Source organism: Plecotus auritus (assembly GCF_963455305.1).
Source record: "Plecotus auritus genome assembly, chromosome: 7".
Lineage (NCBI taxonomy): Eukaryota > Metazoa > Chordata > Mammalia > Chiroptera > Vespertilionidae > Plecotus > Plecotus auritus.
In genome coordinates, this window is record NC_137774.1 from 169,036,680 (window position 1) to 169,050,574 (window position 13,895).

The 13,895-nt window shown below is 41.2% G+C and overlaps 1 protein-coding gene across 2 annotated transcripts in view; it reads left to right on the forward strand.

Annotated features, from left to right (window-relative positions):
* Window positions 1-13,895, forward strand: part of OXCT1 (3-oxoacid CoA-transferase 1) — a 140,692-nt gene that overhangs the window by 94,558 nt on the left and 32,239 nt on the right. For both annotated transcript variants that reach the window (XM_080680331.1, XM_080680332.1), the window contains one exon: window positions 9,076-9,165. In XM_080680331.1, the coding sequence (XP_080536457.1) occupies window positions 9,076-9,165 (90 nt within the window). The remainder of the gene's footprint in view (window positions 1-9,075; window positions 9,166-13,895) is intronic.

The following is a 13,895-nucleotide window of genomic DNA, read 5'->3' on the forward strand; positions in this document are numbered from 1 at the left end:
AGCAAGCTGAGCTTCCCGGGCCAGGTTGATCTGTTTCCTCTCTGCAGAATTATGAATAGACTCTGAACACTGAAACTGCAGCTTCAGAACAGAGCTAAGTATAGCACAGAGTTTTCCTCCTGCTGTCCATTTCATTAACCCAGCAAATAGAAAGCTCGGAGGGTTGGTCTCTTTGACCCTATACAAAGAGGTTGACCTCTTTAAAGTGCCTCATTTATAAGCACAAACTTCGTCATACATTGATTGTACCTTAGGAGAACATGAAAGTTTCATGCTTCTAACTATTAACTTAATAGATGCTTATTAATTTCCTGTTCAAAGTAGAGTTAATGACCTATCATCAATTTTATGCACCCTGGGGCTTTTTCTTTACTTGGAGAGATGAGGTTTCATAAGTGAACCAGGAAGACATTATTGAATGTATTTATACTTTTATAAATGCGGTAATCGGTGTTAATAGCCAGGAAGAGAACTCATTTTTGCTGTGTGACGTTAAGTGATTTCTTTAGGGCACTAGGACTCATGAGCCAGGTGAGATGTGATCAGTCAGCACAGATGTCAGTCGTGGCTGGAGGGGGCTGGGAGGCTCTGTGGTATTCTAAGTTTCAAGATGACGGCAGTGGGGGCAGGTTGATTACAGAGGGGCTAGGGTGCCTCTCAAGAGGAGAATTTCAATTATAGCTACCTGTGTGGCCTTGCCACTACCTGCCAGTGGCTGTCAGCCCTGACCTCAGACAAGTCAAGTGGTAAATTCTAAAATGGTGACAAGCAAAGATGCTGTGAGAGTAGCCAGAAGAGGTCCTGATCTAATCTTGTTGCTGGGATGGTACAGGGGCACATGACCTTTTCCTAGAAAAGTGGTCATGGTTTGATGCGTTAAAGGTAATCTGGAGGACATGATGGAATGAGGGTGGGAGGGACTTCGCGACACAGCGAAGCCATATGCTGTGTACAAGCAACTTCTTGGCATAGAAGTGGGTGCTGGGCTGTGAGGAAAGAGCAGGTTGAGACCAGGTTCTCACAGGCCTGTATGTCAGGCTGAGGCACTTGGACTGGACCCTGAAACACTAGGGAACTAGTGAAGGTTTTAGCCAAGGATGATGTGAAATGCTCATTTTACAGATATTATTTTCATGGCTGTGGGTTGGAAGGATTTGAGAAGGACAAGGCTGGACAGAGGTTCCATATTAGGGATGTTGTTATAATACTCTAGAGGGAAATCACAAGGATCTTAACTAGGGTGAGAAAAGGTCAAGTTCAAGAAATATTGGGGAAATTGGAGTCCTTTGTGATTGGATGACTGGTTGATTATACATAGATAGCGATAGAGAGACAAGAGATAGGAAGTTTCTGATTTGGAACTTGAGGTGGATAGATGGCTACTAGGGGATGGGACATTAGGGATTAGATTAGCAAAAAAGATGCTTGATTTGGTTTAGACAACACTGAGCTTAGCCAAGTAATGATTAACACAATATTCCAGAAGTTTTTATTTCTCACTGCCATAGAACCACAGCGAGTGGCTGTTCTTCTCTGTACAGTAACTCGGTGACCGAGATTCCTTTCATCCCGTGGCTCTGCCATCTTCAATGTGTGGTTTGCAGAAAGGGGAGGAGCATGGAGCGTTGTTCTTGGGTAGTTTTATGGTTCAGCTCTGTTCTGTATCACTTTCACCCACTTCCCATCGGCCAGAGCTTATTCCTATGACTGTCTCCAACTGCAAGCGAGGCTGGAAAATGTAGCCTCATTATGTGCCCACCAACAAGAAGGTGCAGTTTGGGGAAGCAGCTAACCAACTGTGCTGCAGGGTGACCGGGGAGGTTTTGAATATTGATATCTGAAACTTGGAGGCAGAGATTTGAGCTGGAAATGTGGCTTTAGGTATCATCAGAGACAGGGTAAGGTTATATTCTGAGAAGTTACTCTTTGAGAACAAGAAGAAACAAGAGCCGGAGGCTAAGAACAGAGCTTTGAAGTTGGCCGGCACACAAAGGTGGTGTGGAAGATGGATGCCAGGAGGCGCCCGAGAGCCTCAAGGAGGGAGGTATTGTACCACGGCAGCCAGGAGTGGACAGTTTCAAGGAGTTGGTGGAAAATAGTGAGAATGTAGTAGAAAGACTCACAAAGTGTCTACTGAATCAGATGATTAAATATGAGAGACCTGATTGAGTTGTCTTCACTTCAAGACCACGGTCAAGGCAGAAAGCGATTTCAGGGCATTGAGAGATCAACAGAGAGGAGCTACAGAGACGGGGAGATGGAGAACCAGGAGGGAGGGGGTCATTAATGAAACAAGGTCCCCGAGAGGACAAGGACAAAGGAGAACTTACTAAAATAAAATTCTGAGTTCACCCAAGTACTGCTTTTTTTTGGACACCTTTTGAGCCCACATTATGATTGATGACAATTTGTTATGAGCAATTTTGTTAACTTACCTAGCAGGAGACTATAATTATATTTCCAGTTCCCTATTAGTTTATGTTCTCAATGCACATCTCCTGGGAAATGCAATCCCTCTCTGAACGGAAACTTGCATTTTTCTTGGTTTCGAATGCAAAGTATAACAAAGAAAAATAGTCCGTTGTAACTTTGTCATAACTTTGCTAAACTAAGGCAGATTGTACACCTTTTATTTTCCCTAATAAGTGGAGTTATAACCTGTCTCTCTGTGTTTAAATAAATGTTATTGTGTGTCCTAGTTTCCCTCGTCCCTACTGTAGCTAGGAACGTGTTTAGAGGTCCTTTTCTTTCCTGGAGCATTTTTCAATAACGAGGAAGTGAGACGGAAATCAAGAGGCTTACATGTGGATTGTGGTGTGTAATATTGAGCAAGCCCTGGTTTTATTAATAGATCACTGCATAGCTATCTTTCCATTTTACGTCCAATCGATTCACATTTTCCAGCGAGGCACATAACATTAGTTTAAAATGCTTTAAAAATTGTTTCTATATTGTAACTTGTTTCTAACTTAAGACCAGACTATTTAGAAGGAAAAATAATCTTCATATAAGCTATTATTATTTATATGCCAAGCATAAAGGTGATGGCAAGAATGATTTTTGGTATGTTTATTTTAAACAGCACTTCACAGAACAGTTCGATTGTATTAAAACCTTAAAATGTTACCAAAGGTCATATTTAGAATTTGAGTGACTATTTCTTTGGAAATACAATTTAATGTTTGTACTTTGGTGTTCTGAGGTTTTTTGTTTTTTTTTTTAATATTTTTTATTGATTTTTTACAGAGAGGAAGGAGAGGGATAGAGAGTTAGAAACATCGATGAGAGAGAAACATCGATCAGCTGCTTCCTGCACACTCCCTACTGGGGATGTGCCCGCAACCAAGGTACATGCCCTTGACCGGAATGAAACCCGGGACCCTTGAGTCCGCAGGCTGACGCTCTATCCACTGAGCCAAACCTGTTAGGGCGCTCTGAGGTTTTTTAATGTTATTGCTTTACTAGTATCAATTAGGAAGTAGTGTCAAATTAAGGAGAATATATTTAAAATAATGATTTTAGTTTCTATTTTCTAGAAAAAGGTAGGTAATTATATTCATCTTATCTTGGTACCTGGTTTATAATAAACCCTCAATAAATATTTATGATTTAATGATGATACTTGAGTTAGTATTTTTTTTTTAGAAAAGATGTGTATCTGTTATAATAGCGCATGCAGCATTTCTAGTTCTCTCTCTCTCTCTCTCTCTTTTTCTCTCTCTTTTGCAGTATTCTTTCTATCTTTCTATCCTTGATATCAGTCAGGGTCAGCCCTTAACTGCAAAAAGATGAGTTGGCTGTGAAATGAGTATCCAGCAATCATCTCTCCATTATTCTAGACAGAATACATTTCAGAACGAAAGTGGCACCATTCAAGAATTGCATGTTTGCTGATGAGATTTAGAGAAAACCACACGTTGTCTCACTCTGGTCCAGGGCTCCAAGCATGACCCCAAAACCTCTTCGTTATAGGCCTGTTTTTCTCCAAGTGTCACTTTCTCTCTTGTGATTTATTTTAAGGCATGTTTTTACCTCCTTAGCCCCTGTTTTATCAGCTTCTTGTTTTGTATGTAGAATAGGGAGTTGGGTTTGGAGAAGGAAAATAAAGATGGAGGTCAGGTCAGCATCCCATATGTGTACAATGCCAAGCAGTGTGTTGGACATTTGAATAGAGGTGCATTACAGTGCCTAGCTCAGTACCTGGCATATACCCACTCCCACGTATCCCCCTTAAGAGGCCTGCTCCAGGACCCTGCTCTGTTGGATAGATGTAGCATTTGGTTTTCATTCTCACCCTCCCAGAACTCCTTTGGGCACCACATCATCATATCACTCATGCTGGCTGCTGTAACAAATGAGCCTCTCAATTTCAGTGGCTTAGCACCCCTATATGTTTTTGTCTCTCTTCCTCCCGCTCCCCACACTCGTATTGAACAATGCATTGTGGTTCTGAGTAAGTGGGCTCTGTTATACACAATCTTTTAAGGACTGAAACTGAAGAAAGCTCAGTATTTTCCAAGGTTACCTTGGAGGTCAAGTGTCCAGATTGTAGAAAGCAAAAAAGATTGAAGATTTCGTGTGAGAGGATTTTATGGGCCAGTGCCTGGAGGTCACTGTGAGTAGGGGACATGCTTCCATGTATTTGTGTCTTTTTCAATTGCTTTTTTCTGTGTCTTATATAATTTTTTTTAGTACAGGTCTTTTACCTCCTTGGTTAAATTTATTCCTAGGTGTTTTGTTGTTGTTTGTTTGTTTTGCAGTTGTAAATAGGATTGTTTTTTTAAGTTTCCTTTCCTGATAATTCATTTTGGTGTGTAAAAATGCAACCAAGCCCCAGCCGGTTTGGCTGAGTATTTAGAGCATCGGCCTGCAGAGTGAAGGGTCCTGGTTTCAATTCCAGTCAAGGGCACATACTTGGTTGAAGGCAGGAGGCAACCAATCCATGTATCTCTCTCACATCGATGTTTCTCTCTCTGTCTTCCCTGTCCCTTCCACTCTTCTCTAAAAATCAATGGAAAAATATCCTCGAGTGAGGATTAATACAACAATAACAACAACAAAAGCAACTGATTCCAGGATATTTATTTTGTATCCTGCTACTTTACTGACTGTCAGTTACAGTAGTTTTTTGGTGGAATTTTTAGGGTTTTCTCTACATAGTAATCATATCATCTGCAAATAATAGTTTTACTTCTTCCTTTCCTATTTGGATGCCTTTTACTTCTTCTTGTCTGATTCCTGTGCACTATCTACACTAATAAAAGAGAAAAATGCAAATTAATCATCACGCCACTATACCCACCAGCCAATCAGGAGGGAATATGCAAATTAGGAGAAATATGGCGGCTGCCCAGCTGCTCCAGGCTCTGAGTGGCCGGCTGGGGCAAGGGGTGTGGCAAAGGGATCTACAGGAGCGGCTAGTGCCACAGTGAAGACAAAGACTGCAGACTCCGGAGTCTGCAGCAAAGAGGAAGGCGGCAGACTCTGGTTGGAGCTTGTAGCAAAGGCAGCAGACTCTGGCCAGAGTGAAGGCCTAGGTCCCAGGTGCCAGAGGAAAATCGGTGCTGGAAGCCAAGGGAAGGAAGGCCTATTGCATGAATCTCTTCGTACAACGGGCCTCTAGTGTTCAATAAGAGTGGTGAAAGCGGACATCCCTGTCTTGTTCTTGATCTTGCTTTTAGTTTTTCCCCATTGAATATGATGTTAGCTATGGGTATGTCACTTGTAGCGTTTAAAATGTTCCCTCTATTTCCACTTTTTTGAGAGTTTTTATCATAAATGGGTGCTAGATTTTGTCAAAACCTTTTTCTGCATCTATTGATATTATCATATGATTTTTATCCTTCATTTTGTATATGTGATGTATCACGTTAATTGATTTGTGGATATTGTGCCAACCTTGCATCCCAGGAATAAATCCCACTTGATCATGGTGTATGATCTTTTTAATGTATTGCTCGATTCGGTTTGCTAATGTTTTGTTGAGGATCTTAGCATCTTGTTCATCAGGAATACTGGCCTATAATTTTATTTTTTTTTGTAATGTCTTTATCTGGTTTTGGAAGTAGGATAATGCTGGCCTCATAAAATAAGATTGGGGGTCTTCTCTTCTCTTGAATACTTTGGAATAGTTTGAGAAGGATAGGTGTTAGTTCCTCTTTAAATGTTTGGTAAACCTGTGAAGCTGTCTGGTCTGGGACTTCTGTTTATTGGGAATTTTTTTATTGTTGCTCCAATTTCATTAGTTGTAATTGGTCTGCTCAGATTTTCTGTTTCTTCTTGATTTGGTGTTGAAAGATTGTATGTTTCTAGGAATTTATTCATTTTCTTTCAGATTACCCAATTTGTTGGTATATAGTTTTTGTATGGAAACAACAACCCTGTGTTGTTTTTCCTGCTGGTATAAATAGAGTGAATTGTTTCCCTTTAGTCATTGATTCTGTTTCAGAAATCATTTGGGAGTCCAAATGGAGGGAAATGTTTTCTTTTTCCAATACAATGAACATACTGAAAGTAATAGAAAAACCAAATATTTGAAGGCTTTTCCTGGAAATGCTTTGTATGAGATGGTACCGCTGTTCTCTTTCCCGTCTGGAAGACTGCTTTTGTGAAATACTCCCTCTGGGAAGTCCCCAGCCCCTTTCTTCCCTCTCTGTTTCCCAGACAGCTGCATTTCCTGTGTTCTGCCAGATGGGAACATACCTATGTTAGTTTAATCTGTGTCCATCCACTCATTCATCCAAGCACTTACAATGTAAAAAAGGAAAAAGAAGAGGAAAGAGAAAAAGTTGAAATTTGCTGTGATAGAATGACATACTGAATAGGACAAGGACCCGGGGGGAAAGGCTCTTAGTTCTACCTTGTGAGTGAGGGAGAGGTGGGGTGTGCTTCTTTTGGGGGAAGGAAGTTGGGTCCAAGTCTCTTGAATTACTCATGGATGCATTCCCTCCCTCAGATAAGGTTTATGACAAAAAAAGAAACCTGGTTTGATAAACCTCGTATGGGGCCAGGCTCAGACTAGACATTCAGTAAACTAATTTGACCGATAAAGATTTACGTCAACACATTTATAAACTTTATATAATACACAATTTTTTATACATTATCTCATGCACTCCTCTCAATAGCTCTGCCATAGGGCAGATATGCTGATTCCTGGCTTATAGATAACGAACCCAAAGTCAGAGAGATTTGGTGTTTTGCCAACATCACCCAGCGGGTTAGTAGAATAGACTCAGGTTCTGCACCTAACCTTGACTGTTTTTCACTCATGGAAATCAGTATTTCAGTATGAAAATCGTGCTTTGAAATCTGTAGCGTGTGTTTTGAGGTGAGACATCAGACCACCTGACTCTGTGAGTAACGAAGGCTCATTTACATTGGATCACACAAGAATTTATTTTTAACAGAAACAAAATATTTCTTCCACCATGTTTTAGAGCCCCTTGTACTCCTGCCAGCACAGTGTTTGTACCCAGTAGACGCTCTATAACTATTTCTGAAATAATTGACAATGGTTTAAAATGTGTAATTCAGATTCATTTAAATTGGCCAGAGTCTGAGGCTTTTATAAGTTTCTACCTATATTCATTGTGCCACAGGGAACAAAATTTGCCTGCGGTATATTTGCATTCAGGAATGCCTTTTTTTTTTTTTTTTTTTAATGCAAGGACTTTTAACACACTAGCTTGGTTTTCTGGGTATTATTATTATTATTATTATTATTATTTTGGCTTCATCATTCTTCTAGCACTTATACCCATAGAGCCTAGCCCAAGGACATAGTCTGTGGATGCTGAGACTGGCTGGATTTTCTTAGCACAGCAGGTTGAGACATTTGAAAATGGACTTGCTTTTGTGTCATTTGATGCTTTGAAAATCCCAAACTTCCTTAGTGTTGGAGTTTATGCTAGGCATTTATTGCTTCCCTCCCTGACTTATCCATGAGTCATTCCATGGGGTATCAGTGTTGTCCACAGAAATAGCATGACCTGGTGCCTACCGTAGTAAAATTGCTGCTGACTGGGGATGAAGGCATGGCTGATAGAAGTATAAAATTACACATTTCCACATGGATTCAGCTTCACTTCAAACTTACATGTGTCCGAAGACACATTTTGTACCTTCCACTCCTTTCCTGCTTCCCGCCCCTCACGCCTTGCCAGCTGCTACCCACGAAAACATCCCGACTGCCTGCTCCTCCCCTTTATACTGCACATTTAATTCACGTTCATGCTGTGGTGCATTGACCTCTAAAATATTTCCTAAAGCAGGGGATTTGAGACTGTTTTAAAACCAGGTGTGAGTGCGTTGCCAAATCTCCTTATAGCTACGAAATTATGGGAACGGAGCCGAGAGCCCTGAAAGTGTTTACTGTCAAATCAGCAAAAGCACTTGGAGTAAAAAACAAATAAAATTTTAAGGCGTTTTCAATGTTAGAAGACATTCTCCTCTATATACTAGAGTGCGAATTTATTTCATCATCTCTGGAAACACTTGCTTTTTCCAAAACTCTGCAACCACGAGAGAAAAGAGAGTGGGAATTATTCAGAGTGTGGCACATACCAGGTGGTTGCGAAATGTTTAATGAATGAGGACATGGACAGATGGACAAAAATAGAGTGGTAATGGCGAAAGGACCCTGAACTCTGCGCCTGTTTTCTGTTTTTGCTGAGCAGGAATCTATTTTTCATTTCGCTTTGGTTTGCTTTTCTAAGAGCAAGATAAATGTCATTTGAGAAAGACAGACCCACCTTTAATATTAATCATTACTAGGGAAACACCATGAGCGTCTCAGGCTACCATCGAATGGCATTTTATTCTGCACAATATCCAAGGGAGAGCTTTAGAAAGGGTCTGTAATTAAAGACTCAGTAGTGACGGTTAGGTGTTTAAAATGAAAGAAAAACGAAATATTAAGGTTGTAAACCTTCATGTACTAAGCAATGAAGGTCAATGTTTTTTCTCTCATTAATTATTCCAGTGGCTTATTCTTGCAAGTTACTTTTGTTCTGCCACATACTAAAGAAATGAAAGTTAGAGAATTACTTCTTAATTTCTGTTTCCGTTTTGCAGGGAAAGATGGTGAAAGGAATGGGAGGTGCTATGGATCTGGTGTCCAGTGCCAAAACCAAGGTGGTGGTTACCATGGAACATTCTGCAAAGGTAACGCGTGCTGCTTTTGGAAATTCTCAATAGGCCAAAATCCTGTATACTCATGGCCTATTTTTTTTTTTTTTTTTTTTGGCTTATTCAAGTTGATAGCATTTCTACTTTGAGGGGAAGATTATAAATAAAGGCAGTTACTTATTATCATTTACTACATGGTTGTTTAATTTTGAATGAAGCACAAACATCAGGACCTTCTTTGATTGTTTGCCTTGTAGACACATCCAAAGTAAAAGCTGTAACGTCTTCAAAGCAATGAGAAGATGTCAAGGCAGATGTGTTGATTCCGTTTTAAAGATGATTATAGTGGCTGCTATCCATGTGAAAAATGAAAAACATAGCAGAATATAGGTCTTTCAACAACAGTTATTTTCAGATGGACAATATGGCCTCTTACCAAGGCTGTGAGGTGCCATTTGGAGAAGGTGTTAGAAAACTGTGGACTAGGTGGCAGAAAGCATCCTGATTCTGAAAAGTATCATACTTTTATTTTAACAAATCATCAAATATTTATTGAGTGCCTGTTAAGTGCTAGGCACTGACCAAAAGTAGACAAAAATCATTGACCTCATGGAGTTTACATTTGATGATGATGGCAATGGTGGTGGTGTGATGATGATGATGGTGGTGATGATGATGATGATGGTGATGATAGTGATGATGATAGTTTCCATGTATTGAGCTCACTAAGTGCCAACAGCACACTAAGCACTTGTTGAGTGCACGAGCACACGAACTTGACCATAGGCCTCTTTCATGGTTCCAGAAACAGCTTCAGACAAGTGAAGTAATTTGCCTGAGTTCACATAACTAGAGGAGCTGAGATGAGATTTGGGGGTCCCTGACTCTGAAGCCCAGTTTTCTAACTTCAGAGCAATCCATGTAACTTTCTTCCTTCCTTGTTTCCAACTCAATGTGTTTGGACCAGCTGAGCATAACCGCTTTACTGACCTGAATCCATGGACTTTGGATCATTTGAAATGTTGCTATTGGGTGGTACCCTCTTTGTTTTCTGTGCCCTTTGTCCATTTCCATTTATTCTTTAAAATTCTTAGCTTTAAAGCAAATGCTGCCTGTTCCTACCTTGAGACCTGCTATCCTGAGTGGAAGTATCCTGTTTTCATTGAGCGATGCAGCACAGGGGGAGATCATGGAGCTGCAAGATGGGCTTCTGACTCGCTTCCCATGGGGAGTTCTGTTACAGAGAGATGTGTGCTGTGAAATGGCTCTGTTGTAAAAACTGTAATAAATGTGGGATTATCATAAACTGTTTAGTAAACAGTGGGAAGTGAGCAGTGGAGCATAAATATGAAACATTGGAAATGAAACCAGCACAGGTTGCTTCTAAGAGATGCCTTGCAGAAGCATCCAAAGTACCTCGTTTCAGAGGCAGAAGGATGCCAAGCATGCAAATGAAGTCCAATTTTCTGGAACATTATGTCTATTTGGACAACACTTTTTCTGACTTTCCTTTTGTTGTTACTTAAGTCCGACTCATTTTAAGTTATTTTGGTGCAGTTGTTTTCAAAACATTAGGCCTGTATTTAGAAATTCTCTTTGTTTTAAATATGGTGGTTTTTTTTCTCCTCAGCTGGAAATTTTGATAGAGGAAAAGAAAGTACTTCAAATTTCTGATTAGAAATCCCTTCTAACGCTTTGCACAGAAGCAAGAGATTTTTTTGTTACCATTTCTTCTTTTTCTTCTCTCAGTGGGAAATGGCCTTGAGTTTTAGAACACAACTGAAGTTAGGTATTTTTCCCTAGATACTTTCACTTGAATAAACTAATAAAAATATATTTATGATTAAAGTAATAACAGTGATTTGTTCACACTTAAGATCTTGAAAACTAACCAAGAGAGGTTTCTCTTCTTGCCAGCTTCACTTTCTCTCTCTGTGGTCCAGGATGTGTGGTTGCTCCTGTCTATTGTTCACCTGGACTCATTGTTACTGGCTCAGCTTCAGCCACACCAAGACCTCCTGCTTCTCTCCTGCATCTTTTACTCTGGCCAAACAGTTGGTAGAGGCTGGGAAAAAGATGGAGGGGAGACAGGTTTTTCACTTCGGGTAGCCTCTCCAGGTAACCATCTGTTCTGGTAGACATGCCAGGTAACTTCTGCCGAAGGATTCAGTGAACAGCTTAGGGGAGAAGTCCCGTGAGTTTTGTAAGATGCAAGAGTGAAAAATTTGCCACGAAGGATTAAAACTTTCATTGTCGCCCTAACCGGTTTGGCTCAGTGGATAGAGCGTCGGCCTGCGAACTCAAGGGTCCCAGGTTCGATTCCGGCCAAGGGCATGTACCTTGGTTGCAGGCACATCCCCAGTGGGGAGTGTGCAGAGGGCAGCTGATCGATGTTTCTCTCTCATCGATGTTTCTGACTCTCTATCCTTCTCCCTTCCTCTCTGTAAAAAATCAATAAAATATATTTAAAAACAAACAAACAAACAAAACAAAAAAAAACTTTCATTGTCATGAAAAGACATATCATCTCGTATTCTGAGGCAGCATGTTTTTCTGAGGGGGGGAGCTGTCAGGTGTTTTCAGGTACAGCTTCATCAGAGGGGAGCGGATGCAGGTGGCTTCTAAATATAGCATTACCTGACCTTTAGAAGCATGTCTGTGTAGTTGTTGTTCTCATGAGACAAAGGAAACTCTTTCCTTGCCAGCCTTTGCAAGCAGCCAGCAGCTGCTGGTGTTGGAACCAGGCTGCCTGCCAGGGCTGCTCTAGAGGAACCTTCCAATGCTTCCCTGTCTTAAAGCTGCCTCTGGAGACCCCACGGGAGGCACTGGTGTGCACCTGGCATTGTGGCCTGATTTCCCTAGAAGCTTAGACATCACGGTTGTAGGCCACATGGTAAAGTAGGCCAAGTTTTGTGGTGTCCAGCCACCTTCTTTCTTGAGCTTCTTTTCATCTCTTGACATGTCCTTCTTCTGCATTCTAAAAATGGGAAGAAACAAATGAAATTAGTATCAGTTTGAGTCCTTACTAGGTGCAGGGCCCTCTGCTTGGCATCGCACGTACTGAATCTCGGGAGCCTCTCAGTGACCCTGTGAAGGAAGACTGGGATGGGGGCAGGTGAGAAACTTGCCTGGGTAAGTGGTGGAGGTAGGAGTTTCTCAGTGTCATCCAGCCTGTTGTTCATCATAGCATACCTGTCACATCCTCACCAAAGCTACCTTTCCACCAGCATCCTGCCCACACCTGCCCTTTACTTGAAGCTTTAGGTTTCAGAATTTCCTTTTTCTTTTTTCATTTTAGTGAGTCAAAACACGCTTTGCTTTGGTGAGATAGGTATCAGCAAAGTACGTAATGCAATCTGAAAATCAAAATATGTCTCTTAGCATCCACCTCCCCTTCTTCTGTATTAGAATTCTCCAAGTTTTACCTGTGCACATACATATTAGCCCAGGGACAGACTACATTTCCCAGAATTCCTTGCATGTTGATGCATCCATGTGACCAAGTTTGGGTCAATGGCGTTTGAGTAGTTGCAATGTGTGTAATTTTTGAGCCATGTCCTTAATAGCAAAGCAGATTTCATTGGATTTTCTTTTCCCCCCTTCTGGCTATCTGCAGCTGTAGTGTTGGGCCCAAGGTTGTAAAGCATATTGCTAGGCTCACAGAGCTGCCCCACCAGCCTGGATCCCTAGGTGCCCTGTCTCCTTCTTCATGGGTTCCTTTCAGGATTCCTCATAACTCCATCCTTGCCTCTATGCTCGTCTCATCCTCTACACCTTTCTTGGCTGCTATCTAAATTTTTGGCACCAACTACTATTTTTTATTCTGGACTCCTTATTTCCACACTGAAATTGTACACTGGAACTCTGATGAGCTCTAGAACTGTTTTTTTTTTCCCTTAGTAGACACCTCCACAACTCCACCTGGTTGTTTCACACCCACCTCAACAGCAGCACACACACAAGTGACATCATTCTCATTTCCCTGAAACTCTCCTTCTGCTTAGACCCCCTAGAGCAGAGACTATCTCCCAGCCCCATTGGGAAAGGCAGACACCCTTGGTATTTTCTGTTCCTACCCCTACAGCAGGCACTGTGAATATTGTGTCCACCATTCCCCTGTAATCTTGTTATCTGGCTCACTCTTACCTCTGCACAGTCACACCTGAGTGAGCCACTGTTTTATGAATTTGTTGGCTTAGTGCCTCCCATCTCTAGATATTATGAATGACCAAAGGAATATTCTTTGATTCTTTGCTTGAAATTTGGTAGAATTACCTTGTATGAGTATGTTGATTTACCTACTTATTCAGGCATCAAATATTTATTGAGGACCAGGCACCAAGCATCATAATCAGGTCTGAGGAAATAAACATTGGAAAGATATGGTCTTTCCTTTAGGCAGCTCAGAGTCTCATGGAGAGAGAGTCATTGAAATCAATACTTAAAATAGAAGAGGGTAGGAGAGAAACCAAGATGGCGGCATAGGTAAACACCTAAACTGCTGCCTTGCACAACAATATCAAAACTAAAACTAAAAGACAAAACGGACATCATCCAGAACCACAGGAAAGCTGGCTGAGTGGAAATTCTACAACTAGAAGAAAAGAGGAAAGCACATTGAGACTCAGAGGAGCTACAAAAGGCTGAGGTACAGAGGCTCGCATGCGGAGAGGATGGGCGGCTGTGTGCACAGGCAGCTGAGTGTGTGGCTAGCTTTCTAAAGCGGGAGGGAGAAAGAAACTCCTGACTGCACTGAACTCCAGTTT